This window comes from Rhodamnia argentea, chromosome 10 (assembly GCF_020921035.1).
Source record: "Rhodamnia argentea isolate NSW1041297 chromosome 10, ASM2092103v1, whole genome shotgun sequence".
Lineage (NCBI taxonomy): Eukaryota > Viridiplantae > Streptophyta > Magnoliopsida > Myrtales > Myrtaceae > Rhodamnia > Rhodamnia argentea.
Genome location: NC_063159.1, coordinates 8374248 through 8399117, shown reverse-complemented (window position 1 = coordinate 8399117; position 24870 = coordinate 8374248). Strand labels below are relative to the sequence as shown.

At 42.6% G+C, this 24870-nt stretch overlaps 5 protein-coding genes across 6 annotated transcripts; all 5 read right to left on the bottom strand.

The window, feature by feature from the left end:
- Nucleotides 1-30: 30 nt before the first annotated feature.
- LOC115739273 (probable enoyl-CoA hydratase 1, peroxisomal) lies at nucleotides 31-2150 on the bottom strand. The gene is made up of 3 exons (XM_030672278.2): nucleotides 1595-2150; nucleotides 863-1145; nucleotides 31-218 (listed from the first exon to the last, which is right to left on the bottom strand). Exons 1-3 carry the CDS (start codon nucleotides 1996-1998, stop codon nucleotides 114-116), a joined length of 792 nt encoding a protein of 263 aa, XP_030528138.1. The 5' UTR covers nucleotides 1999-2150; the 3' UTR covers nucleotides 31-113.
- Nucleotides 2151-6041: 3891 nt separating this feature from the next.
- On the bottom strand, nucleotides 6042-8365 carry LOC115739271 (GDSL esterase/lipase At4g16230-like). 2 transcript variants are annotated; one of them, XM_030672277.2, is made up of 5 exons: nucleotides 7350-8365; nucleotides 7132-7262; nucleotides 6718-6963; nucleotides 6385-6640; nucleotides 6042-6277 (listed from the first exon to the last, which is right to left on the bottom strand). In XM_030672277.2, the coding sequence occupies exons 1-5, from the start codon at nucleotides 7597-7599 to the stop codon at nucleotides 6054-6056; spliced, it is 1107 nt and encodes a 368-aa protein (XP_030528137.1). In that variant the 5' UTR covers nucleotides 7600-8365; the 3' UTR covers nucleotides 6042-6053. The 2 variants fall into 2 exon arrangements, with proteins under 2 accessions (XP_030528137.1, XP_048126933.1); XM_048270976.1 differs by lacking the exon at nucleotides 7350-8365 and having other exon boundaries at nucleotides 6718-6878; nucleotides 7132-7250.
- Nucleotides 8366-9998: 1633 nt separating this feature from the next.
- LOC115739227 (glycine-rich protein 5-like) lies at nucleotides 9999-10616 on the bottom strand. Its single transcript, XM_030672233.1, has 3 exons — nucleotides 10532-10616; nucleotides 10340-10447; nucleotides 9999-10246 (listed from the first exon to the last, which is right to left on the bottom strand). The coding sequence occupies exons 1-3, from the start codon at nucleotides 10614-10616 to the stop codon at nucleotides 9999-10001; spliced, it is 441 nt and encodes a 146-aa protein (XP_030528093.1).
- Nucleotides 10617-11815: 1199 nt separating this feature from the next.
- On the bottom strand, nucleotides 11816-19265 carry LOC115739082 (phytochrome B). The gene is made up of 5 exons (XM_048271335.1): nucleotides 19215-19265; nucleotides 17005-19101; nucleotides 14860-15667; nucleotides 13800-14093; nucleotides 11816-12690 (listed from the first exon to the last, which is right to left on the bottom strand). Exons 2-5 carry the CDS (start codon nucleotides 19070-19072, stop codon nucleotides 12474-12476), a joined length of 3387 nt encoding a protein of 1128 aa, XP_048127292.1. The 5' UTR covers nucleotides 19073-19101; nucleotides 19215-19265; the 3' UTR covers nucleotides 11816-12473.
- Nucleotides 19266-22695: 3430 nt separating this feature from the next.
- LOC115739079 (pentatricopeptide repeat-containing protein At5g48910) lies at nucleotides 22696-24840 on the bottom strand. The gene has a single exon (XM_030671955.2). The coding sequence runs from the start codon at nucleotides 24836-24838 to the stop codon at nucleotides 22871-22873; it is 1968 nt and encodes a 655-aa protein (XP_030527815.1). The 5' UTR covers nucleotides 24839-24840; the 3' UTR covers nucleotides 22696-22870.
- Between the last annotated feature and the right edge of the window lie 30 nt (nucleotides 24841-24870).

Below are 24870 nucleotides of genomic sequence, written 5' to 3'. Positions count from 1 at the left end.
ACCGGCGAGGTGGAGTCTCGCCTGGCAGCCTTTGAGATTGCAACAGATCTTACGCTACTTTATTGCAAAGTACAAACTAAACGGGAGGTTACACAGCATGCATGCTGTGTCCTCTACAATCTGGCAGCAGGTTTCTTTGAGCTCCGTCCCGCTATGAATTCTTGCATCTTCCTGAACTGCTCCTTGGTCATCCCATTGTAATATTCATGGGCCCTTTCCTGTTAAAGCAACGGAAACATGTGATCGCGAGGAAGTTCAAGGCACGAAGTGCGCAAAAGGGTGTTCAGTTCACCGATGATGAGTTGAGAGATAAACAAGACTTGTTGGATAAGAAATGTTGCCACACACACCCTAAACAGCAATGGAGAATTAGTCACCAGGCCCCAGCATTGGCGACTTTCTTTATTCCTATTTCTTTCCTTTCGCAGCACATTCAAACTGCAGAATCTCGATTCTGCGCTGGGAGTTCTGATCTCGGTGTGGCACATTATGGAGAATTTAAGAAGGCTCCTAGTTGTACCCATCAAAACATAGTACAATTGAACGAAGAGGGCATGAACAGAAAACCAAATTCGAGAAGGTGCGCAACAGACTACAGTAACAAGAGCTATAGCATTGCTCACATTTGCCGGTTATGTAATGAACTTACGGCTACTTGCAACTTAGTCTTCAAATATCTCCTCTCCATTCTAGTTTTACTAGCTAGTTTTGCAATTTCCACAGACCAATAGAACTCAAGAGCGGCTCTTTCTTAAATAGTATGTCTCCAACAAAACAGCCTAATGGACTTGAGACGCACAAAAGATGCATCATAGAATTAAAGGATCCAAGGATATGCTGGAAACTAAGAGATAGTGATTACCTTCTCTAATGCAAGCGCATGGCCTAGGTCCAGCTTGAAGCCATCGTTTATGACCGACTTGTACCTCAAAACCAAGTCATAGTTGTTCTTGATGATGGCCTCGGCAATATCTCGCGCCTTCTTCAGTAACTGGCCTTCTTCAACCACATGGTTTACAAACCCCAATCTCTCAGCCTGCTCGGCAGTAAGAGGCATGGCGGTAAGAGAAACTTCGCGAGCTTTATTGGGTCCTATGATGCGCGCAAGCTTCTGAGAGAGACCCCACGAAGGGAAGATCCCGAACCTGCAACGGTGCGCAATGGATAGTTCAAACAATGAAGGAGCTTCTGTGAATTACTCAGAAAGTTAGCCACAAAAATAGAAGTCCAAGCTCTTGGGGGCACTTCTACGTCCCTTGAGGAACCAAATTTTCATCATAACTTGCTGAACCCAAGTTCATATTGTCGCGATTCTTATCAGGAGCGTTTGTATCGCACAGACAGCTATTCATAAGCAAAATTCTAAGCGTTTGAGTGTGGCACTTCATATAGAAACCACGACAACATGAACTTCGATGCGACAAGCTACGGCGAGAAATTAGTCTCTCGAGGAACCATAGAAACCCCATCCAAGCTCTTGGAATTGCCTGAAGCAAACTCGTTCTCCCTCATTCACTTCCAGTCCCAGCTCAAAACAACAAAACTCAAAAATTCCGATGCAGGATGCAGAGAAGAGAAGGAAACGAATCACTACCTGGCATGAGTATCGATAAACTTGGCTCCTTTAGCGGCCACCAAGATGTCGCAGGCGAGCGCGATCTCAAACCCGGCCGTCACCGCGAACCCGCTGATGGCGCCGATGATCGGCTTCGGGCAACGCTCCATCTGAGCGACGGGATCCGTCTCCACGTCCTTGACGTCGCCCTTGAACACGTCCTCGGCCGCCGTGAGGTCCACGCCGGAGCAGAACGCGCGGCCCGACCCGGACAGCACGATGGCCCGGACAGACTCGTCGGCGCCCAGGCTCCGGAATGCCCGGGCGAGGTCCACCATCATCGGCCGGGTCAGCGAGTTCAGGGACTTGGGCCGGTTTATCGTGACGGAGGCGACGCCGTCCGGGTCGCGCTTGACGAGTATCAAGGGTTGGGGATCGCCCATCGCCGCGTTGAGCAGAAGGTGTTCGACGAAATGCCTCTTCGGGTGTCACTGCTAGACGGGAATCGACGTTCGGAAGATGGGGGGCTGATGAATGATTTGTCGATCCGATTCCGTGCATCGATGTGCGTGCCTAGACCGACCGGTCGACTTTCCCACGTCACTGGCGGATAAGGTAAGGAATCGGTGACCAGATCTATCCGTAACATTAACTATTTGAGTAATTCGAAAATTTTCAGATAAGGATTGATTTCTTAAACTTTTAGGTGTATTTTTTTACATGGGTAAATATAGCACGACCAAAATAGATAGAGATATAAAAAAGAAAAAAATGGAATTGTTTGACCCATAGATGTATTTCACATTCAACTAGAGAAATGTATAAATTTTTAAAATTTTTCATAGCAATTCCAAAAAAGACGTATTCGTAAAAAAATTTGGAAAAAGAAGGTATATTGGGCAGCTTTTGAAAGCTTTTTTCCTTAGCGAAATGTCTTTCTACCGAGATTTCAAAAATTTTTTATGTGCGACAATGAAATAGTCAAACACTAAATTAAATAATCTTAATCTGAAAAATAACTCCAATAGATTCAATAGTTTTAATGTGAAAAATTGGTAAGTAAAGTTGACAAAATTTGTAATTTTTTCTTTAAAATTTAGTACTTTGTAGTTGATCAGATGGTAAGTGGTCCAAATGAAGTCAGTTTTTTTTCTTACGAAAGTTGGTAATTTAATAATAAGCGGTAATTTATTAGGAATTAACTATCTGTTGCACTTTAAATGTTGGTAAGTGATTCGAATGCAATTTCGAAAGCTAAAATTAGTTGGCAAATCCTTGGAAAATATGATGAGTAAGTAAATCAAATAAAGTTGATGAATTGGAATAGGAGTATTGACTCTAACGATAATTGGTAACTTGCAAAAGTTGGTCGTTTCGGATTATCAAAATCAATGTTGACAAAGTGCCTCAAATGAGATCTAGAGATTCAAAGCTACTGGGTACTCCCAAATAAAATTGGTAATGACACTTAAGAGTTGGCAGTCATAATGAAAGTTGCCAAGTTATTGAAAAAGTTGGTAATTCAAAATCGATTAAATGAATTGACTCAAATTAGAGTTGGTAACTTTGTTGAAAAATAAGTTGGTAATTTGCTTTAAGAGTCATGATTCGGACATGACTTAAATTAGGTAAAATGTTGATAAGCGCCTCGAATGAGAGTTGATAATATAAAACTAATCGATACATTCATCAATAAAAAAGTTAGTAACCTATAATCAATAAAACGAATGTATATGGTTTGTAACTTGCACAAAAGTTGGTAAGTTGAAAAGAAATAGTTGATAAGTCAATTTGGTATCAAAGGTATTGATAAATAACTTCAACAAAAGGTGGTAAGCGGAAAATCGATCAAATAAATATTGATAGCATAATACTACTTATTAACTCAACACGATAGAAGTCGACAATTCTTTCAAATTAAGATATGTCATAAAAAGAAATCAAATAAAAGTTGATAATTTAATATGAGATTTGGCAACTTGCAACAAATCATCGATCAAGTAATTTACCATACAGTTCTATGTTGCCAACTTCATCTGACAGCCACCATCACGAAGCTTTGCAATTGAACATGAGATCAAGCACAATAACTCGGATTGGAGCCGGAGAAGAACAACGATAATCTTTGATTCAACAAGTTGATAATGCTAAGAACTTGCTAAATATCTGTAAAAGTTCGGTGAACGAATCAAGATCGGGCCAATAGGCATGCAGTCCACTTGGTAAAGGGATTAGGGGATAGGGATGGGGATGCTAGTATCATGAATGCGGGGGTCAACTCCTGCGTTTTGCAAAGAGGTGTAGCAAAAGTCAAAAGAGATAAGAGTTAAAAGATAGGACAGACGAAAAAAAAAAACCTTTAACAGGGGAAATGAAGGGTCAATGGTTAGCACATAGACAAGATCGATGAGTGATCTGTATCCTTTCCAATGTAGGCTATGTTATTGGGTAGACACCATTTACTTTTGGGGCTCCCAGCCTATTGAATCAAAAGGGTGGGCAACATGGAATGTCACCACCAAATCAGAACCAACCCCGTGAAAACAAAAACTCAAATTAGAGTTCCAATGCACAATATCTAATAAACCTCCTAGGGCATGGCTAAGAATTCCGCATTCAATGCGTGTTCGCTTATTCTCTTGGGACTGCCTAGGAAGCACGGATCTATGAAACTGTACTCGACCGATGAACTCGGCATCAGAAGGGAATCATCAGGGGGGAGTTTCCTGATGACCCGGTTCCGTCACAAGTCGAAAGAGACATTGTTTTACTCCGCTCGACTTGCCTACGAACCTAACTCCCCTTCAACTTGTGAAATCGATCTTGGAAGTTGATGCAAATAACTCAAAATAGCAAGTTCCTCCCATTGCTGCATTCATGTCATGGAACTTGAAAAGGTAAAATCCTTGACCAGCAACACAAGGAAAAAAAAGAAATGAAGAAGAGGGAGAAAGCCTCATAGTTAAATCTGATGCAAAGCCTGACTTGAGCAGCAACATTTAATGCATTGACTGTGTCTATGTAATTCATAATTCATTGGCCATGACTAGGTGGTTTGGCCTGGAGAGTTAATTATTGCATCTAGGTGCCAGCCCATCACTACATCATAGTAGATTAGTAGCTGCTCTCAAATTCAAGCTGATATTATTTTTATTCCCCACTTGAACTTTTCAAAAAATGTGGACTTCGAGAGTGAACTATTTTGCATATGGGTCTTGTTGATGAGTGTCTCGAGATACTTGCGAAACATGCTTGATGAGGACTTATTTCACTTTCGAAATATCGATTATGTACATTATGAGGGCGGTCATTGTATTAGAATCCCCATGAATAGGATCGAACCTCGATATAAATTATGACATGGATCTTGCAGATATTTCTAACTTATACACGATTAAATTTAATAAAAGTTAGTTAACGTATCATATAAGAGTTGATAATATAAAGCTAGTTGACAATTCATTGGTAAAAAATTTGGTGATAAGTAAATTTGGTTTGCAACTTGAATGAAAATTGGAAAGTTGAGAAAGGAAAGGATGATAAGCAACTCAATTAGGTGGTAAATGACTTCAATATAAGGTGGTAAATTGGAAGTGGCTCAAATAAACATTGGGAAGTGGCTTAAACATATAGTGGTAACCTAAAGACTTTAACTTAATCCAATAAAAGTTGAAAATTCTTTCAAATCAAGATTGATCATTTCGTAAGAGTAGATAATAATGTGTTGTATGATGTCCAATATGTTACAAATTAATCAAGTAAAAGCTAGAATTTTAATATGAGATGTGGTATCTGTTAGGATTTGGCATACAATCAAATCGAAGTAAAGCGTAAAGCGAGAAAGAAAAATAGATACAAGGTTTATTGCGGTTCACTCTTAAACTAGGGCTACATCTAGCAGATGATTCTGTTATAGTTAGCACCTCGAACCTCTCGTTACATAACTCAATTACAAGCGAAAAAGAGTATATATAGAAATAGTTATTTATGAGCACAAGCCCAAACTGCTAATAAAAAATTATGGCTCAAATTATAAAGGCGTTGCCCTCTTGAAACCCCCACGCAGGCGGCTCTCCTCGACCCCCGCCCCTATGCTTTCCTATCGTTGGAGAGTATGAACCACACTCCAATAGTATATTATGAACAAGTTATCCGATAACTAATTTACCAATCTCTTTTATGTTACCAACCTTGATTGACATTCACCATCGCTTCTATCTATTGATGAGCTTGAATCAATGTTGCATTCGACTTCGAGCAATGTGGCTGCTCTCGATGTATACATGAGTTCGACTTCTTACACCTCTCAATCTCATAAATTGCCATAATCAACAAGTACCAATCAAAATGGGCATTTTATGACAGCAATGTCTTGGTTACATGAAGCAATGAAACACATCTTGATGAAATACACACTGTTTTAAACATTTATCATGTCAAATGAGTAAGTGTTGAACTATGTAAACACAGTCTACTGTTATTCTGCCTCTTATGTTGATCAGGATTCGACAAGTTGCCGAACATTCATCGGCGCAATATCTTGAACTCTGCCATCCATGAGACGCTTCGCGACTATGATGTTCGCAGCATCCGAAGGATGGTATGGATCCCAGAAGACGTACTTCGACCTGTCCGGACAAACTCTAGAAGGCGGACCACAAGGTATCAGACCCCCAAAGTGACCTGCAGCATAGCAGCACGACGAATTTGGGTTTTCGAAACCTGCGAGGAAGGTTTTCGATCGAAATTGAGAATGGATGGTCGTCCGTTGGCTGATCTGATGCAGACAAAAGGAAGAATTATTTAGAGATTGCAATGCAGCACTGTACCGTATGAAACATAATTGTCGATGATGTCTTGTACGATGCGATACACGTCGGCGTAAACGAATTTCGATCCTTCCAAACTCGAGAGGAGGTCTGCAACAAGGCTTCTCAGTTGGGTATTAAACAACTGAGCCATCTGATTCGGGAAGTCGATGCAACTATCTGTGGTAGCTCCATTGGTGTCCCTCTCGAACGGTATGCAACCTATCGGCCCTACATTGGCTACTATGATTCTCCTCGCCCCCAGTTCATAAAGTCTCTGCAAATAACGTTAACCATCTTATGTAGAACTCGTTACAAATATAACTTCCGGGAATATGAACGCGCGAAATTTACCACAAGTTGGTGTCTATATCTGGAAATCATTGTGTTCACGAAAACTTCTGGAGATATCAATCTCTGCTCAGGCGCGGAGATCACCGGCGTCAAGTAGTTATTGATGAAATCATTCGATCCGATGGTGACCGAGAAAAGGGCTGTCTTGAACAGCTCCATGGCTGCAGAAATGCCGATGCCTGAGATTATGTCTTGCCTCGTGTTCTCAAAATTATCTAACTGCGCATCCAAGTTTATTCGACCGCCCTGTCACCCCGTTAAAGATTGTATTAATTTCACTAATCAACTGGAAATTGATCTTTGCTTTTTTTTTTTTTTTTTTTGTAGTTGCTCTGCTGCAGAACAAAGATTATTCATAATTGGGTCGCGGATTTGATAGCTACAATCATAATTCAAGAAGTAAACAATGCTTACGAAAATATATCCGGTGTGGTTAAGGATTCCGCCTCCACCGGAAGCGTAGTTGACCCCCTCCAAGACGAAAGGCCAAACCGTTGTCGGAGCCAGGTACGGAGGAGTATAATCCTCGAAACCCAACTCTTTGCCTGCAAGAGGAAATCAATGAGTAGTTCAGAATAACGATCATCGAAGAATCCAGCGTTGTTTTTACAGTTTGGCAAGAAAAAACTTGCCTATGATGTCAACAATGGTTCTTCCATTTGTGAACCGCCCTGTCGGGCCGCCGAAGTCGATCCCATTGGGGATGTAGTTGGCCTTGGAAAGCGACGAGATGTAGTTGTTGTTTCCAGCTTCAACCAAGGAATCTCCGAAGATGAAATTTGCAGGAACGTTCTTCGCGAAGCAACTTCGGAGCAGGACCAAGAGAATCAAAGTTCTAAAAGTTAACCCGAGGAACGGCTGTCTTGCAGAGAATCTCCTCATTGTGACAAAGGGAAGTATAAATGCAGAGGACACTAAATATCCCTGTGAACTGGTAAGTTTCTATGCTCTCTGTTCTCGCAGTGAATTCGAAACCAAAGAATTTGGCGGAGCAAATGGCCATTCATTTCTTCATGGGAATGCCAATGAATTCGGCGAAGAAACAATCTACGGCGCTTCGCGACCGAAGATAAGAACAACCAACCCAGATTGGAAGTAGGAAAAGAACAACAGCAATCTTTGTTTTGACAGGTTGCTAATCCTAAAAAACTTGTTGTATCTGTAAAAATGAGGCCAGAGTAAAAGAAGGGTCTGCAATGCAGTGAATCTGAATCAAGACTCTGATTTAGCACGAGACAAATGAAAGGTCAATGATTAGTATATAGATGAACGATCAGTTGATCTATGTTCTATCTGGTGTAGGCCATGTTGAAAGATAAATAACTCTGTTCTCGGGAGCTCTGCTTCTGAGCCTGTCGAATCAAGGGCGTGCAACATTGAATGTCACTCCGAAATCAGCACCAACCCGTGATTAAAAAGCTCACATCAGACTTCCAATCCTGCAGTCTTCTTTTTAAACATTTGGGTATGGCTTAGAAAATGTGCTCGATCGATCACCCGGCATGAGAAGGGACCGGTCGGTTGAGGGAGTATCGGATGACCCTGGCATCCACGTTAATGAATGAATACGAGGAAGAAAGACCGTGGAAGTCCGCGTTCCTTCGCAAATCTGAGAGACGCTTTACTTCACTCAGCTGCCAACGAACCTAACTGGCCTTCGAAGTTAATGCCGATCGCCTAAAATAGGAAGTCCCGCCCATTAATGCAATAATGCAGCCGAGCTTAATATAGTAGATCCTGGCCCGGAAACGCAGAAGACAGCAAAAGAAGACGAGGAATGAGAGCTTCGTAGTTAAATTCGTCCTGCTGTTCTTCGACCAACGGTAGAAGCTTGACCTGAGCAGCAACATTGAATGTAGTGACTGCGTCTGCATAATTCATGATTCACTGGCCAGTACTTGGTGGGTTAGTTGGCTTTGAGAGTTATTGCGTGCAACTGTGCAAGTGCTAGCCGAACTCTACTACATCATAGCGATTGCTCTCCGATTCATGCTGCTATTGTTTTTACTCCCACCTTGAATTTTTCAAGAAATTTACAACCGTGCCTGTGAATTTTTCCAGATCCGGGGACAAGCGCCCCGGGACCTAGGATTGATTATGCATGTCACGGGGACGGTCACTGTGTGGAGATTTGTGATATTTCCCCATTTGGCTGCTGAACAAGTGTTTCGGGTAACTATTTTTAGGAAAAGGAATCGTATGCAAGCAAACTCAAGGCGGCATGCTGTTGCTTAGCGGCCCCAAGCCACCCCTAGGACCTGTCATCGGAGGAGACGGACTTTGTTCTCGTCACAAGATTAGAGAACGACTTCACCGATGGAAGGCGTGTGTTGAGCATGTTCGGTTTTGCGTTATGAATCTTATGACCACTCATTCATCATACAAATTACGAAAGTTCATACCATTAATTATGGGCAAAAAGATATCGGGAGTGTTAATATTTATGTACGACTCTCACTTTAATGTCAATATTTTTTTTTAAATCACTTAAGTGCCAAATCGAAGGAAAAACAATAACTTAAGTATCAATTTCCGCAAAAAAAAAAAAAAAAATGATCGTTTTAGTGTCAATTCCAATCAAACAGTTCACTTGGCATTTTTTATTAATTTTTTAATATTATGTAGATTTTTTTTTTAAAGAAAGTCAATCCACATGGACGCCACGTGTAATATCTTACTATAAAATAAGCTAAAATATTTTTAAAAAGTTTAATTTAATTTAAAAATTAGCTAAATAACTAAATAAATAAAAATAAATAGAAAAGAAAATTTTCTATTACCCTTGCCGCTGCAACATTTTTTTTTTTTTTTGAAGTTTTTATAGCTTATTTTTTAGTTTTCTAATTTTTTTAATTTTTGGCTTTTTTTATTGCTAACTTGGAAGTTCCAACGAGCCATGTGGATGCCACATCAAATTTCCAACGAAACTCACCGAAGTTAGTATTGAAGTAACTGTTTAAAAAAAAATAGCACATAAGTGATAAAAAAAAAATACCGACACTAAAGTGAGTGTCGTACTCGGATATTGACACTCTTAGTGTCCTTCTGTCATTAATTATGTGTCCATTTCACTCCTGTTAACGAGATAGCACAATTGAGTAAAACGGGAAAAGAAATTTAAAGATGCGTTATGACAACAATGTTAGATGTCAAAGTGAAAAATTAGTTAGTCGCTACAAAATGTTTGAATCAGCAATTAAGACAGTGCGAGCTCCTTGAAGCTAATATTGTTAAAGACTACTCAGTAGATAGGCAAGCAAGATAATACAAGTTGCTGGACTTCACAGCCAAGATCCACCACCGTGGCTCGCCCCCGCCACTAGCATCGCCACCTGCACCACCTCCTCCTCTACTTCCATACCACCACCTTTCCCATCACCAATGCCGCATTTGAATTCTTCTCCTCCGTCACCTCCTTTGCCGCCTCCTATGCCTCCACCAAAACTAGCACTGCTGGCACCAACTTCTCCCCCAACACCACCACTCCCCATCACTTTGCCACCTCCTAGGCCGTCGCCAACACTCCTACCTGCATCACTTCCACCCCAAAAAATCCCACTCCAGCACCATTGCCTTTTCCAGGTTCAAACCAGCTCAGCCACCCTCCAAAATCCTACACTACCCTCTCTGCGTCCAAAGCCACCGCCAGCTCCAACACCACCTTTTCCGCTTCCAAAACCACCAGCACCAGTGACTACTCCAGCACCGCCACGTTGGCCACCTCCCACTCCTGGGACACCCCATTTTCCTCCAACCCAGCCACCCCCAGCTCCACCAAATCCTCATCCACCCAATACCACCATCAGTTCCTAACCCAACTCCAAAGCCACCACCAGCTCCCAGATCGAGAACCTGATCAAATACTCCTCCAGTTCCACCACTCGATCTTGCTCCGCCATCCTTATCAAATGCTCCACATACAACTACACCACCTCCTTCAGCACCACCACCCAAGCCTCCTCCAGTGTTATCAGACAACGCATATATTACTTATAGACCACACAGACTACTCCAACATCTTTTTTGACAAAGGGAGAAGAAGCGCCACCTGCATAATGTATGGTTTTGGGATACTTGGCCCTACTTTTAGTTTGGCACACGAGCAAATATACGGGATAATTAATGGTTCCATCCGAGACTCTCCCCGTCCCTGCATTTTGTGGGCTACTCAGTACTCACCCCCACCAAAACACAAGAAGCACAAAGTTAAACTTACTTAGGAGCGGAGATTCTCAAAGGCCGGTGAATATTATGATAGCCGTGTCCCCTATTCCCTGACTACTCACGCAACGCATATTAGCTAGTGGTTAGTGTCCATTGAGATGGTTCCCCTTATCCATCAATGCGAGTGTTAAGGCCTCATTGTGACTTTTCTAATTAGAGACCATCAAGTTGTTAGATGCAATTAAACTCAAGATGACAGGACCTTTTTCGAAATTGACAATTAATTCCAACCCAGTTCTACGAAAACAAACCACAGGGTTGGGGGGCACAAATTGGAGAACAAGTCTGCAATACCTTTCAGGATCAAAATCTAGAAGGTACTAGAAAGCAAAGAAGAAATAGTGTTTACCTTTTCCTCATGCAGACAAACTCATACTAAACTTTCCACTTGAAACATAAACAAAAGGGATGACAAGCCTAACAGCAAGTGAACCAGAGAAAGAAGTCCACAACACCCTCCAGGATCAAGATTTAGAAGGTACTAGAAAGCAAAGAAGAAATGGTGTTTACCTTTCCTCGTGCAGACCAAAAACTCATACTACACTTTCCACTTGAAACATAAACAAAAGGGATGGTCAGCCTAACAGAAAGTGAATCAGAGAAAGAAGCCAAGCAAGTTCACAGCTTGATAATGTTCAGCCAGTCCCATCATGAACGAATTAATCAGTGCACCCTCAAAGCTTGGATTGATTTACCCATGTAAGCACTGATACCCAGCCAGTACATCAAGACTGCCCGACTCTTCAACAGTATAATGAGTCATTACCCACTTCATGAATTTCATCACCACCTGCGCAAGCCCTTTCACATGCATAATCTTTGTATAAGGTAGCAAAAAAATTTCAAACAGTAGGCAAGACAACAACTAGTTAACTTCACAAAGTGGCCTTTGTATTAATTCCTCACCAATCAAAGAGCAACCATCTATGGATCAGATTGTATGGCCCAAGACCTCCTCCTTCCTAAAAGCCAGACTGTTGGCTTTATTACATGGTACATTAAGAGCCAAAACTAAGAGGGTAACCCTGAGAAGTAGATACTGTTACAATCATTGTTGACTCTGTAACACCGTATGGACCTTATGTATCTATGACACATACTTACAGTGGGAGCACGTTGCAACTCAACAGTCGATATGACATACTTCAATGACAAAACTACGAGGGGGACAGCTTTTCCTAATGGCAGCCTTGATTACATAGCATTCAGGTAGCACTTCTTGGTCTCAAAGGCACAGCATACTGTTGCATTAGGGGAGGAGGTCTAAAGAGATATGAGGTTACATCTCGGGCTAAAAGATCATCTTCCAACTCTTGAGAAGTCAAGATTAAAGTTGGGGACTTTGAGATGTAATATCTCCCAAAATCGGTTGGAAGTCGATTGATCGAGTAACCATTTGCAGAATTCAATGAGATGTTTGGTCCACCCAAGTGTTAGGAACTTATACTTAGCATATGTACTTGGAGAGACGGAGGGAGGAGGACTGGTTGAAGTTGAGAAACATTTGAACTGTGATTTTGAGGTCCAGAAAGCTAGTCAATATCCTTTGATCGCTGAGGCATGGGGAGTTCAAGAGTAATGATGAAATAACATCTTTCTGACTCTCTAATATATTGCACTTCACCATTCATGAGCTTTAAAATCTTCCTGCACATGCTCAGCCCCAAACCTTCCTCAGTCATCCACCGACTGCTATTGAACATGTCTTGAATCAGCTCAGGAGGTAGACCTTCACCAGGACACACAATCCTTCATAAAGGGAACAAAATGATATAATTAGATTCGCATTCATCATATATGCCACAAGATCCAATCACTAGGTTAAGGTGCAAGAAGTCCACACAGCTTTTGTCTGCATGCACTATCACACGCTCCTAATTTTCAAATAGACATATGCAGCTATTTGTTTACCGAGGCTAATTTGCTCGTAAGGTCTATGAGTATAGCGACCGATCAATGCATTCTCAAAGCAGCCAAAGAGGCATGCATAGCGATTTTGCAGGATTCCCATAATTACCCCCATTGAGAAAACTATCAAGAAAATCTTCATTCACTATCATTATAGGCAATTATACTGAAAGGTTTGAAGAGCTTGAGAAGATTCTATAAGCGCCCCTATAACAAAATAGGCCATCATTTCCCCAGATTATATCCAAGACAGAACTTTAGAGTTCTTTAATATCTGGTGTATGCCAAGGAAATTTGAATACCAGATAGAGAAGTGAAAAGCTATGCAATGGAGAATGGGTATCAAGAATATTTTTTCCCTTGATTTTGACTATGCCATAATTTAATATAACTGAGCAAAAGAAGATATATGAGCAGCACATTTATTTATAAAAAATTTGCAAATTCATTTCCCGTGACTTCACTGCCTAGCTTGCCTCCTTGTTCAACAGAAGTTCAGAGAAGTCTAAAAAATAGAACCCACAGCATAATACAATAGTTTTCAAAACCAAAAAGGTCGCAAATAGCCTCAAGCAAGCTCGTAGTGGTCAAAACAAACTTGCTCGAAACATGACGCAGTTTCAATATCCACATCTGTTGATGATTCTCCAGTGACATTGGATAGTCATTCAATGAACACACGTATTGATTGAGAGAAACAGAACCTTAAAATTTGTCAGTATCGCACACTGACAACCCTTGATAACAGCAATCCATCATTCTATTAGTTAATTCATGCATAAAATCTATAACCATAAAGTTTCTGGAGCTAATTAACCCTCAAGAGCACTGAAGAGTTAACAGGGACGAAATTTTGGAAAGAAAGCCATACCAGGAAACCATTTCAGAATAGGACAATGCATTATCCACAGAACACACTCAAAACAGATGGAAACCTATGAAAAGAATACCTAAATTCGTTGTGCACAAGAGTTAGTCCTCCAGAAGTTTGCTTCAGACTTGGATGAACGTGAATCTCCACCCAACCCTCTGGAGATGGAGCATGTCTCACCATATTTAACAAGAAATCAGCCAACACTTGTTGAATTCTCAGCTGATCACCACAGACAGCCAGCGTTTTGATTTCATCTGGAATATCACGAATCAATTGCAAACCTCGTTCTCTAAGCAATATCATTACTTGGCTAACAACAGCATTCATAACACTTCCAAGAAAGAATTCGGCCTTCTCAAGCTCCAATGAACTAATTAGAAGAAAAGAATCAATTAGACCATGTTTTCACCAATAGCATAATCGTGCTAAGCAAATAATTGAGAAACTAAAATTCCCTTGCCACAGCAGTTAGATGCAGCAAACACTGATACTCTTAGGTTAATTTTCTTCATGTCAACCAAGAAAGATAAGATTGTTAGACCACTCTTTGTTCAGAATGCTTCAAAGCAGCCAAACCAATGAGACCAAAATATTTTTAGAACATATCCGTCAAGACATGTAACTGGCTAAATAACAATAAGAGGGAGTGTAAAGATTCATTGTACATGGTTTGCACTCCAAGTCACACTAGAGTATTGGGAATTGAGAATTAAGTGAATAGGTGCTCTTAAATAAGACAGCCGCACATACTTGAGCCAGTAGCTTGAGGCTTAGCGGTTAGGTAAAAAAAGGAAGACAAAAGCAGTCAAGATTTTTCAAAGACATTACTTTTTTCATCGTATTCAAAATGTTATGGAGAAGAATAGTGGCACTTGGCCAAAGTTCATCACCATCAATAAAGCTTTGATATTTGATATAACCTCAGTGACTATTTCCAGTTTGGAGTCCAAAATCGGTCCTGTTCAAACAATATTCAAAAACAAAACTTACATTCCGAACCTTCCAAGTATAAGATGAAAGGTACATGTCCACAGAAAAAAGCAGCAGCAATTCAAAGCAAATAGCTTCATGCATCAGCTTTTCCTAGGAAAGACCAAAACCTCAATGAAATATTCAAAATGATCAAACAAACTCACCCATCTTCAATGCTTCGCAAATCAGCATCACTTATTATCTTCATCATCTGCTTCTCACAAGCAGCACTAGTCTCAAGAAACTGTTTTTGATCCTCAGTCAAGCCCGTGGCCTCCAAGAGTGAGTGAGTAAAACGTATGCCACTTAAAGGATTTCTTATTTCTTGACACATATAAGACAGCTCTTTCATTCTTGAAAAACATTTCTTGTCCTGCTGCCTCTGAACTTTCAGAGCTTGCTGCAGCTCAGGACTTGCAATTTGCATAAAGCAGAAGGCTCCAATAATCTTCCCATCCATGCTGACCCTCTTATTAGCAGTCAAGAGTGCTTGCACCAATTTTCCATGTCGGTCAAAGAAAGTGAAAGGAAACTTGTCTGCATCCTGACCTCCAACTGCATTATGCAAAACGATCATGAATTTCGTCAATGCATCTGGACCTTTGAGCCGACAGCAACTGCCAAAGACCTCCCCAACAAGCATCTTTCCCATAATCTCACCTCGTGTCCAACCAGTGAGCTTTTCCATGGCAGTGTTCCATTCATAGCAGCAAGTATTATCATCGCAAGCAAATATTGGAGGGATCAAAGGATTGGGACTATGAACAATAGCCTTGTAATCGCCTTGTATGTGTATAAATTTGTCCATTGCTATTTTCTGACCAGTAATATCTTGACCAACAAAGCAAACTCCAACTATATTGTTCATATAATCCTTGCTAGAGCAAGCATTAACCACTACAAAAATAGCCTTCTTGTGGTGTTCTGGCCCAAACGTTCTCAACTTTATCTCTACATTTTTATCCTCTTCACCTGCACAAGTAATGCACCCACATTTTGATGAAATACTCGACATTACAACCTGATTTGCACAAGAAAATTACCCATTTTCTTGCCAGTAAAAGTTAACTTAAAAATAGAGAAGTGAGTGAAATCTACCAAATGGTTGATGTTGGGCTCATACACCAACAGTATTCTGTGGTGATTAGTTGGTGAGGCCCTAATCTATATCTTTTTAGAATCATAAGAGTGACATGAGATTTTATTTCAGGTCAAACTACAGCCTTTAACAGCATGTTGCTTATGGGAGTGTTGCGGTCACACAGTTCCTAGTAATAACAAGATTTTAGAGCTTCGATTTTGTGATGCCTTTTCTCTTGGAGATGAGATGTAATGGGTTCTACGCATACTTTAGGCAGTGTTGCGCCAGTGTCGAGAAGAATCATAAATTACAAGCATTGGAATGGTTGCTAACTATCTAAATTCAGCTTTTTTATGACATCAGGGTAAGACCTCATGTGCATATTCTGTATGGTGACAAAATGACACGCATCATCAAGGGGGATTTTCAGTATAATTTGCTATTGAAGACAACGACCAATGCAAGATGACTTATTCAAGCAATATATGACATTAAATAGCAATTGGGGTTGAAAAGAATCTGCGCAGTTGTAAGGCAATGTTTGACTCATCTTGGTTTTTATTTGAACTGCAATCAATGGTGGGAATACCATCCACAAGTGATATATAAATAATCATGATGACAGCAACTAGGGAGGTGGAATCTGTTTGACATGCTATGGACTAGAAGAACCTGCTAGCGAGATTTTTGGTGAGATCTCTTGCAAATTTTGGTGGTTGACTTTAGAGTTATTTTTATAATTCCTTCTACATAGTTTCAAGAGAAGACTGTATGAATGAATATAAAGACGAGACGTACAGGTTCACGCTTGTTAATTTCAAGGAGAAAGTGACGGCCGAAATTTTTTTCCAGGAGTAAGTTTCACTACAAGTTTGAAGCAAACAGCTTGATGTGCTTGTCAAGTTGATTGTTACGCAAGACATGATGTCTTGATTCAAATTAAAGCTCTCATTAGGTGCTTATAAAAAAAATATGGATCAGCTACAACTGGTCAATTTACAGGAGTTGCTAGGCTGAATCCAGGTCAAGACATAGTCTACTTGTAATCAAGATATAGGAATGATGTCTTTCCATTCAAGACATGAATCTACTATGTGGGTGGACAGTTATCGTCCTTTATCTGACATGTAATGAACTTCACCTAGAAGCTCTATCACATCATGTCAGAACATCTCCTACGAACTCTAGAACTGGCGAGGTAAAGATATCAAAATGTAAAAAGGCTTACCTTGTAGGGCATGAAGTAAAAGTTTGTCAACAATCTCTTCTGATTCCTTAAAAACAAGGTCATGCAACAAGGACTTCCCCATCGCTTCTTCAACCGAGAGCCCCGTTAATTCTGCCATCTTTCCATTCCACCCATTTATGCGGCCATCAACATCTACAGCAAATATAGGAGCAGTTGCTGTTTCTATCAAACGAACCATCTCCCTTGCAACCGAGCTTAACTCGTCCACGCCTTGGAACTCAAGATCCCCTTGTTTAGCATTGACGACAGCCTTGGAGTTACTTGGCTCAGCATCTCTAAATGAGTCGCGCAAAATGAGCTGCAAAGAGTGAATTGCATCCATCTCTGCATTCTCCCATGGCAAACTCCGGCTCTTAACCACTTCCAAAAATGCCTTAAAAGAAGAACGCGGGTGCATCCTCTGCCCATCATCTTTATCCTCGGGATGATGTTTAGCACCACCCCATTTTATCTCTTTTGCTGTATGGGACCGAAACCAGAACAGAAAATCCCTCTTAGTGATATAAGCAACAGCCATCCCACATACTGCATCCCCAAGTGAGGCCGCCCCAGGGTATCCAGCATCAGCCAAACTGTCCGTGCTTAAACCAGTTGAGTCTCCATGAAATGCTAATAACCACTCCACAATGTCCTTTATCTGGGCTTCCGTTGGCGTCACACCAAGTGGGTAGTACTTCCCTTGATAAAAAAGTGCCGCACCATCGCATTTCACCAGGTCCATGATACTAGGGCTCTGAGTGACAATTCCAGCAGGGGAATCCCGAAGAAGCATGTCACACAACAAAGTTTGGGTCCTTAAAACATGCTTTTCAGACAATTGAGATGCCAACTGCAATTCCATGTTTAATTGAAGTCCAAAGGCCTGCATCAAGAACTCACATGCATATCGGAGAGGGAAAGGAATGCACCTGGCTGACGTGTGATGACAAACCACCAGACCCCATAGCCTCATGGAGTTACGGCCTCCAACAGCTTCTTCATCATTGCCATTTATAATGACAGCCATAGCCAATGAAGCGATGGAGCCCATGTTAGCCATGTACTGCGCATGACAACCATGAGGGGCGCGAAGTGTTGACCCAACCAAGCACAGAGGTTGCATGAGACTCTCGTCCTGTATGACAAGAACTGGCATAGCATGGCAGTCCGCAATCATCCTAACTCGGTTCTGCTTAAACAAGAACCTTGATGCCTGCGGAATATCAGTGGCAGGATAGTGCAAGCCAATATATGGCTCCAAGTCCGGCCTCTTGCTCTCAGCCACAACCTCCCCATGCTCATCTTCATGAAACTTGTAGACCATGACCCTATCGTACCCAGTAAGTTCCCTCACGCTTTCGACCACAGTGTCACACAACAGCTTAATATCGCCGCCAGGAAGTGATTGCAGGTGAGAAATTGCTCTCACCGCCAACTTCTGTGACTGCACAGCACCAGCAACCGACAAGGCAGGATCCTCTGCCCTCGCGGGTTCCAAATCAATCACAATGCCCACATCAATCCTGTGCAAAATGGCGTAGAACGCCTTCCCCGAATTTTTCGAGTGAATCCAGAGGGGATTCAGCAGCATAATCTCCCTCGCCCCGAACGCCTTCTCGAGCAGGACCCCACTCGAGGGCGTGAAGAGCGTACGGACGTCCGTCCCAATCGCGAGGACCTCCGGCTTCTCGAGGCTCGGCACGGACTGCGGCATGAGCCCCAGCATCTCCCTGGCGTTCTCACTATAGGCAAGGATCCTAAAAGTAGCCTCGTCCACCGCAATCACGCAGCCGAAGGGCTGTATGTGCCCGCCCCTCTGGATTTTTGACAGGTAGGCGGTGATTTGCTGCTCGGGGACGGACTGCGTGGTGGTCCTAACGGATTGCGAGTAGTCGAAGGACTTACCGGACTCCCCCGATTGCTCGAACACAGCGTGGAGGCGCGCGTCCTGCGTGTACTGCGCAATTGCCTTGCTCACGGAGTCCGTCTGGTACGCCACCCGCGCCGCCGCCGCGTTGGAGGACTGCACTTGGCGGTGCGAATCCGCAGCTTTGCTCGTCGACGCCATTTCCACCTCCGGAATTTCCACTCCTCCTCCTCCTCCGCCTTCTTCCTCCTCTACTGAACAGACAGTGTGCGGCCTCTCTTTCTCTCTGTGCTTTCCCTCTCTCAAGAGAGTACGTCTCCTCCTCCGCCGCCGCCGCTTCCACCTCTACTGAACAGACAGTGTACGGCCTCTCTCTCTCTCTCTCTCTCTCTGCTTTCTCTCTCTAGAGAGAGTGTGTTCTGCAGCAGAAGGAAATGAAGCGATATTCCTGCCTTGTGCTTTTATTCTCCATCTCTCTCTCCCCCCCACCCCCACCCACCCCCCCCACCCCACTTTTTCTTTATTTATTTTCGATTTTTTTTTATTCGGTTATGTCGTGTGGTTTTTTTTTTTTTGTGTTCACGTGCGACTTCGCTTTCTACTGTCCGAGCTGGAAGTGAAGCTTGTGTGTGGCCACGTGGGCAAAAATGCAAAGCAAGAGAGAGAAACTAGAGAGAGAGCGAGTGGAATTATTTGAGATGAGATGAGATGAGAGCAAAATTTTGATTGGTCTCTCCCTTTTCACACCTTTCTCTTTTTCTCTTCCCACCCCTCATTTATGCCTTTGCACCGTTGGATTTGACCAAAAACCCAAAAAAATAAATAAATAAATAAATAATTTTTTTTTTATTTCGGATAATGAGTTCCTTCCTTTTGTTTTTCTTTTTTGTCAATATCGTCAGAAAATTCTCGATCCGCACCTCACGACAAGTTTTATCCTCGCATTGGTTTTCGTCTCACGAAAAATCTAAATTGAGGTACACTACACACGACATGATCGCCCCGGTACTAATTTTCGTCTCGCGAAAGGAAAATCCCAAAAACGGGTTTTCCCGATCGAGATCTACCCTCCTCCGTTAGAATTCCCTCCAATGTCCCGTTAAGATGCATGTGTGTCCATGTATCGAGAGCAGAGTGTTACGAAATAATATGTTATTTCTAAATTCTAAATTCGCTCCTCTCATGGTGGAATTTGGGTTCTTGTGATTTGCTACTTTGAGGGATGGCTATTCTCCAATGGGTGTGCTGTCTTTATTTACATGTCCCATGTCCCCACCACTTTAATATCTCAAAGTTTGAAGATTGAAAGTACGAGGTGGGGCTCAAAAAAAGCATGCTCTCTATTGGCATTTATGCAAGAGTTAAGTGTTGCCATGTGGGCTTGTTTGCGGAAATCTCGTGGGAAATTGAATGAAGGGTTTGCCACTCCTTAATGGCGGCATTCAATGTAAGTGACTTGGACAGTGATGTCGCCCTCCCAACTCCGACGACTTAACAAAAGGGAGGATTGGAGTTATGTTCGTTTATTTTGTCTAGGCAATAAGTGCCCTTCCTCTTTAGAATCCCCGTTCGGATCCCGGGAGACTTCGTGTGTTTCCCCGAGTCGCCGGCGCCGTGCCGCCGCGTGAATTAACTGTGTTTAACTGCACAGTTCGTGACTGCGAATTCCGGGGGGGTTGCGCGGTTTCATCTATGTCCCGTTCGCGAGAGGTGAGAAATCTTTCCAAAACGGGGATTGTCGAGCCCCTCAAAGATCCAGCTGCTGCCGCCTTCCTCCATTCGACAACCGGTCGACGGCCTCGTTTGTTTCTTTGCGGACAAGGCTATACCTTTATCAATTTATTCCTATACCTTTGCACGAAATTTCAATTGTCGTCATTCAATCAACTATCGTCAGAAAAACCACTAACGATCATCGCCGGCCGTCCTACGCGACATATCACCATGTCCGCGGCTATCGGTAAAGATTGATCGTAATGCCCGCATTGAAATTCCGCATGAGAGTTGGAGACTAAATTGGCGAAACGAGAAAATTTATGGCCGTCTCGATATCCGTACAACCGATTTAGGACCCGATCGGATAAATTCCCCCTTCTCCGAACCTATCACGTTTGACCATAATCCGACGTTGGGCGCGGCATTTGCTTCGTTTTTGTGTGGTGCACATGGACGATCGGCAGCTGGTGGCCAAGCACACGATTGAGAGGGTAGGATCTTGATCCCGTATGATAAAATATCCAAAAGACAATGATGTTCGTGTTTGAACCTACGTTGGGTTGTTGAATCTTCAACTTTGCATCCGACGTTCTTTCGATTTTTCAGGAAACGAACCTCAGCTAGATAGATCACGGTCGGCGCAATTATTTGAGATGAGATGAGATAGAGAGCAAAGATCGGATTGGTCTCCTCTCTCCACCCTTCTCTTTGCGGTTCCATCCTTATTTTATCCTTTGGCCTGATTGATTTGACAAAAAGTTTGAGATCGCTTTCGAATGGTGATTCATTTTCTTTCGTTCTTGCAACTCCAAGGTTTCGAATATGCGATGCAACTCAACTAGGCATAACAAACTCTTGCTCCGGGGTACGCTAAATGATCCCAGGAACATTCGAATTAATAGCTTTCGAGACGGCCTCAAGAAAATCGAAAGAACAAAAGGGTCGTTTCCAAATTAGTTTCTCTGACGGTGGATTTTGGGTTCGTTCCGATTGGAGCTTTGAGGGACTATTTTCCGCTGTGTAATTTACATGAGTGTCCAACCGTCGAGCGATCTAATCGAACGTAATGACCTCTTTTTCATCGTACGATGGATAACGTGACGGCATTACAGTATGTGCTTTCGAGATGGCCATGAGAAAGTGCGAAAAGATTGATTGTTTCTAGACCAACTCCTCTCGAGATGGATTTTGGGCTGTTGGTTTTCGAACTCTATGGGACTAATTTCCAGTTTTAATTATGGATCTGTGGTCTAATCAATATCGACACGTCCCCTTTATGTCTCAATGCTGAGGATCATTGTACGAGGTGGGCCTAGTGCGTGCATTCTGAAGAGCATTTACGCAACAAGAGTCAAGTGTTAGCCACGTGGGCTTGTTTCGGAATTTTTTGGAAATTAAATGAGGAGTTAGTATCAGTTAATAGTGATGCTGCTGAATGTAGTGATTTAGTGAGTGAGGTCAGGTTGCAACCACCAAGGATTTGAGTTATGCAATGGAAATTACTGAGGGCATTACCGACGTTTGGGTGCCACGTCATGGAGATTTCCATCTTTCACAAGTCACGGATGCGATGTCGTCGTATAAATTAAATGTGTAAATCACTTTACGAATTCGGGAACACACAAAAAACTCGTGTTTCCTAAAAACTGCGACAATCGGATTGAACAAAACAGTTACTAAAATAATTGATTGGATTGGATTTAGGATGCATTTGTTACGGAAAATCGATGATTCGGAGAATAATTTAAAAAAAAAAATGGTCGCTTCACTTAGAAAAATGAATGGACAAAGAATATTTGTATCATCCATGAAACTTTCAGGCATGAATTGTTGTCAATAGTGAGAAGAATTTTCATTAACTAATTATTATTTTTTTGAGAGGCAACCAAATATTATTTAGATTTTTTTTTTCAAATCATTTATTTTTTCACGAAACAAACGGACTGTCAAATTGATTTGAGTTTCCGATTTTGATGCTTATTATTCACCCATGGTTTTCGCTTCACGTATTGTTCAGGTTGCTTGTCGCTCTTTTGTCTACAAAATGAGTTTATAAAACATGCTTTTGAATGTCAATTTCCCGTTTAGACTCCTTTACAATTTCGATCTTTTGTTGTTACTTTTATGTTGGTCGCACGAAACAGAGCCCAACTCAATATTCTCCAACTTCAATTTTGGTCAAATACAAGTCCAGTCCAATCATCCGGAGGATCAGAAATATGTCAAGAAGGCCATAGCTATACTTCAATCTCGTAAAATTTTATAATGTCCAAGCTCAAGAATTCACCAGAAGTCCCCACATGAGCAGAAACCATCCTGAAAATGATGAAACCGCTTCCTATCTCGCACGATAATCAGGCGCTCGTAGGCCTTCGAAATCAGTTTCATGGCGGCATGACAATCCTCGCATATCCGTAGGTTCTTGGCAATCCGAAGTGGAGTCTTCGGGCAGGTGCTGATGAGCCCAAAAGCTACGGCGATCTTCTCGCTGTGATAGTGTAATGCACTCTCCTTTTCTTCTTCATCGACATTGAGCAAGACTTGAGAGGTGTTGGGGCTATAGCCCAATGATCTCAACTTGCTAGTAATTTCCTCCAACATCGAATGAATATCTTTGGCTCTCGGATGAGTCTCGTCTTCCACTAGGAATTCGTGAATCACTCCATCAAGCTCGATCCAACTGCACCCAGGGTCCTTTCTAATGTCCATCTCCTTCATCTTCAATCTAATGTCCGAAACTCCCTCCCAGTTTCCTTGAGAAGCAAACATGTTAGAGAGAGCCACATAAGATCCACTGTCATTAGGAGATAACTTCATTAGCCGTTGTGCTATCCGTTCACCCATCTCAATGTTTCCACGCCTCTTACAAGCACCTAGCAGGGCCTTTAGTATCACATCATCCGGTTCCACGGGCATGTTCTGTAGAAGCTCCTCAGCCTCATCCAATAGAGCGGCACGTCCCAACATATCAACCATGCAACCATAGTGCTCAACCCTAGGCTCCAATCCGACTACATTAGTCATATGGTCGAAGAATGATCTACCCTCCTCTACTAAACCTGCATGGCTACAAGCTGTCAGTACAGCAATGTAGGCAACATCACTTGGTGTTACTCTGGATTGCTCCATTCTTGAAAAGTAATCAAGAGCATCCTTCGCTCTACCATAAATTGCAAGCCCTCCAATTATGGCATTCCAAGTTTTTGCGCTCTCTTTTGGCAGCACCTCAAAAACTTGAAGTGCCTTCTCAATACTCCCACACTTTGAGTACATATCAAGCAAAGCAGAACCAAGAACATCATCAACCTCAATCCCGTTCTTCTCTGCATACAGATGGACCCATTTCCCCAACTCAAGCGCCCCCAAGCGCGAAATTGCCGGAAGAACACTAACTAATGTCACATAGTTTGCGCAAACATCCCCCATCTGCATCTCACGGAACATCTCAACAGCCTCCATAAAAAGCCCATGCTGTGCATACCCAGATATCATCACATTCCACGACACGACACTTCTCTGAGGCATTTTATCAAACAGCTCCCCAGCAGCTCTAAGATCCCCCATTCTAACATACCCGTCAACCATCACATTCCACAAAACCACATCCCCATCTTGCCTCCTGAGATTCATCTTCTTTCCAACGCCACCACTCCGAACAAATCTCTCCTCAAACAAAAAGTAAGCATCCTCCATGACACCACAGAGCACATACATTCTAACAAGGTTACTAAGAACAAACTCGTCACCATCCAAACCACACTTAGCAACCATCCCATGAACCTGCTTCCCTTCCTTCACCCTCCCCAACCTCGCACAAGCCTTCAACACCGAAGGGAACGTGAATCTGTTGGGCTCCACATCGCCATCCAGGGCCATCTCGTAGAACAAGACCAAAGCCTCCAATTGCATCGCGTCATCGTCGCTCTCGGCAAGCGCTCTGATGATGGAGTTCCAAGAAAAGCAATTGGGTCGGCGCATCTGGCTGAAAACCGCGCGCGCGTACCCGAGATCGCGGCGGCCCGAGAGCGCGCAGAAGCGGAGGATCTCGGCGGCGGCGAGAGGGTCCTGCACCTCGCCGGTCTTGATCATGTGGGCATGGACTTGCTTGAGGTCGGCCATGGACTTGCATCTCGTGATTTGAGGGAAGAGGGAAGAGGGGTGAGACGGTGGAGTTCTGGCGATGGGGGCGTACACTGTCGAGTTCATGAGGCCAACGAGCGACTGAGAGACAAGACGAGCCTCCAACAGCATTAACGTTCCTTTCCCCACTTTCCCATCACACT

Bases quoted from the DNA above. Each gene is read 5' to 3' on its own strand.
- LOC115739271 (XM_030672277.2), bottom strand. From the start codon at position 7,599: ATGAGGAGATTCTCTGCAAGACAGCCGTTCCTCGGGTTAACTTTTAGA. The intron at 7,263-7,349 runs GCAAGTTTTTTC...TTCCTCTTGCAG, and splicing joins AACCATTGTTGACATCATAG to GCAAAGAGTTGGGTTTCGAG. The intron at 6,641-6,717 runs GTAAATTTCGCG...CGTTATTTGCAG, and splicing joins GATATAGACACCAACTTGTG to AGACTTTATGAACTGGGGGC.
- LOC115739227 (XM_030672233.1), bottom strand. From the start codon at position 10,616: ATGGCGGAGCAAGATCGAGTGGTGGAACTGGAGGAGTATTTGATCAGG. The intron at 10,448-10,531 runs GTTAGGAACTGA...GGGGTGTCCCAG, and splicing joins GGTGGTGGCTTTGGAGTTGG to GAGTGGGAGGTGGCCAACGT. The intron at 10,247-10,339 runs GTAGTGTAGGAT...GAAGTGATGCAG, and splicing joins TGGCTTTGGACGCAGAGAGG to GTAGGAGTGTTGGCGACGGC.
- LOC115739273 (XM_030672278.2), bottom strand. From the start codon at position 1,998: ATGGGCGATCCCCAACCCTTGATACTCGTCAAGCGCGACCCGGACGGC. The intron at 1,146-1,594 runs GTAGTGATTCGT...GCACCGTTGCAG, and splicing joins TTTATCGATACTCATGCCAG to GTTCGGGATCTTCCCTTCGT. The intron at 219-862 runs GTAATCACTATC...TTGCTTTAACAG, and splicing joins ATGCGCTTGCATTAGAGAAG to GAAAGGGCCCATGAATATTA.
- LOC115739082 (XM_048271335.1), bottom strand. From the start codon at position 19,072: ATGGCGTCGACGAGCAAAGCTGCGGATTCGCACCGCCAAGTGCAGTCC. The intron at 15,668-17,004 runs GTAAGCCTTTTT...TTACTTGTGCAG, and splicing joins TTTACTTCATGCCCTACAAG to GTGAAGAGGATAAAAATGTA. The intron at 12,691-13,799 runs GTATTCTTTTCA...CCCTTTATGAAG, and splicing joins CTTGTGCACAACGAATTTAG to GATTGTGTGTCCTGGTGAAG.
- LOC115739079 (XM_030671955.2), bottom strand. From the start codon at position 24,838: ATGCTGTTGGAGGCTCGTCTTGTCTCTCAGTCGCTCGTTGGCCTCATG.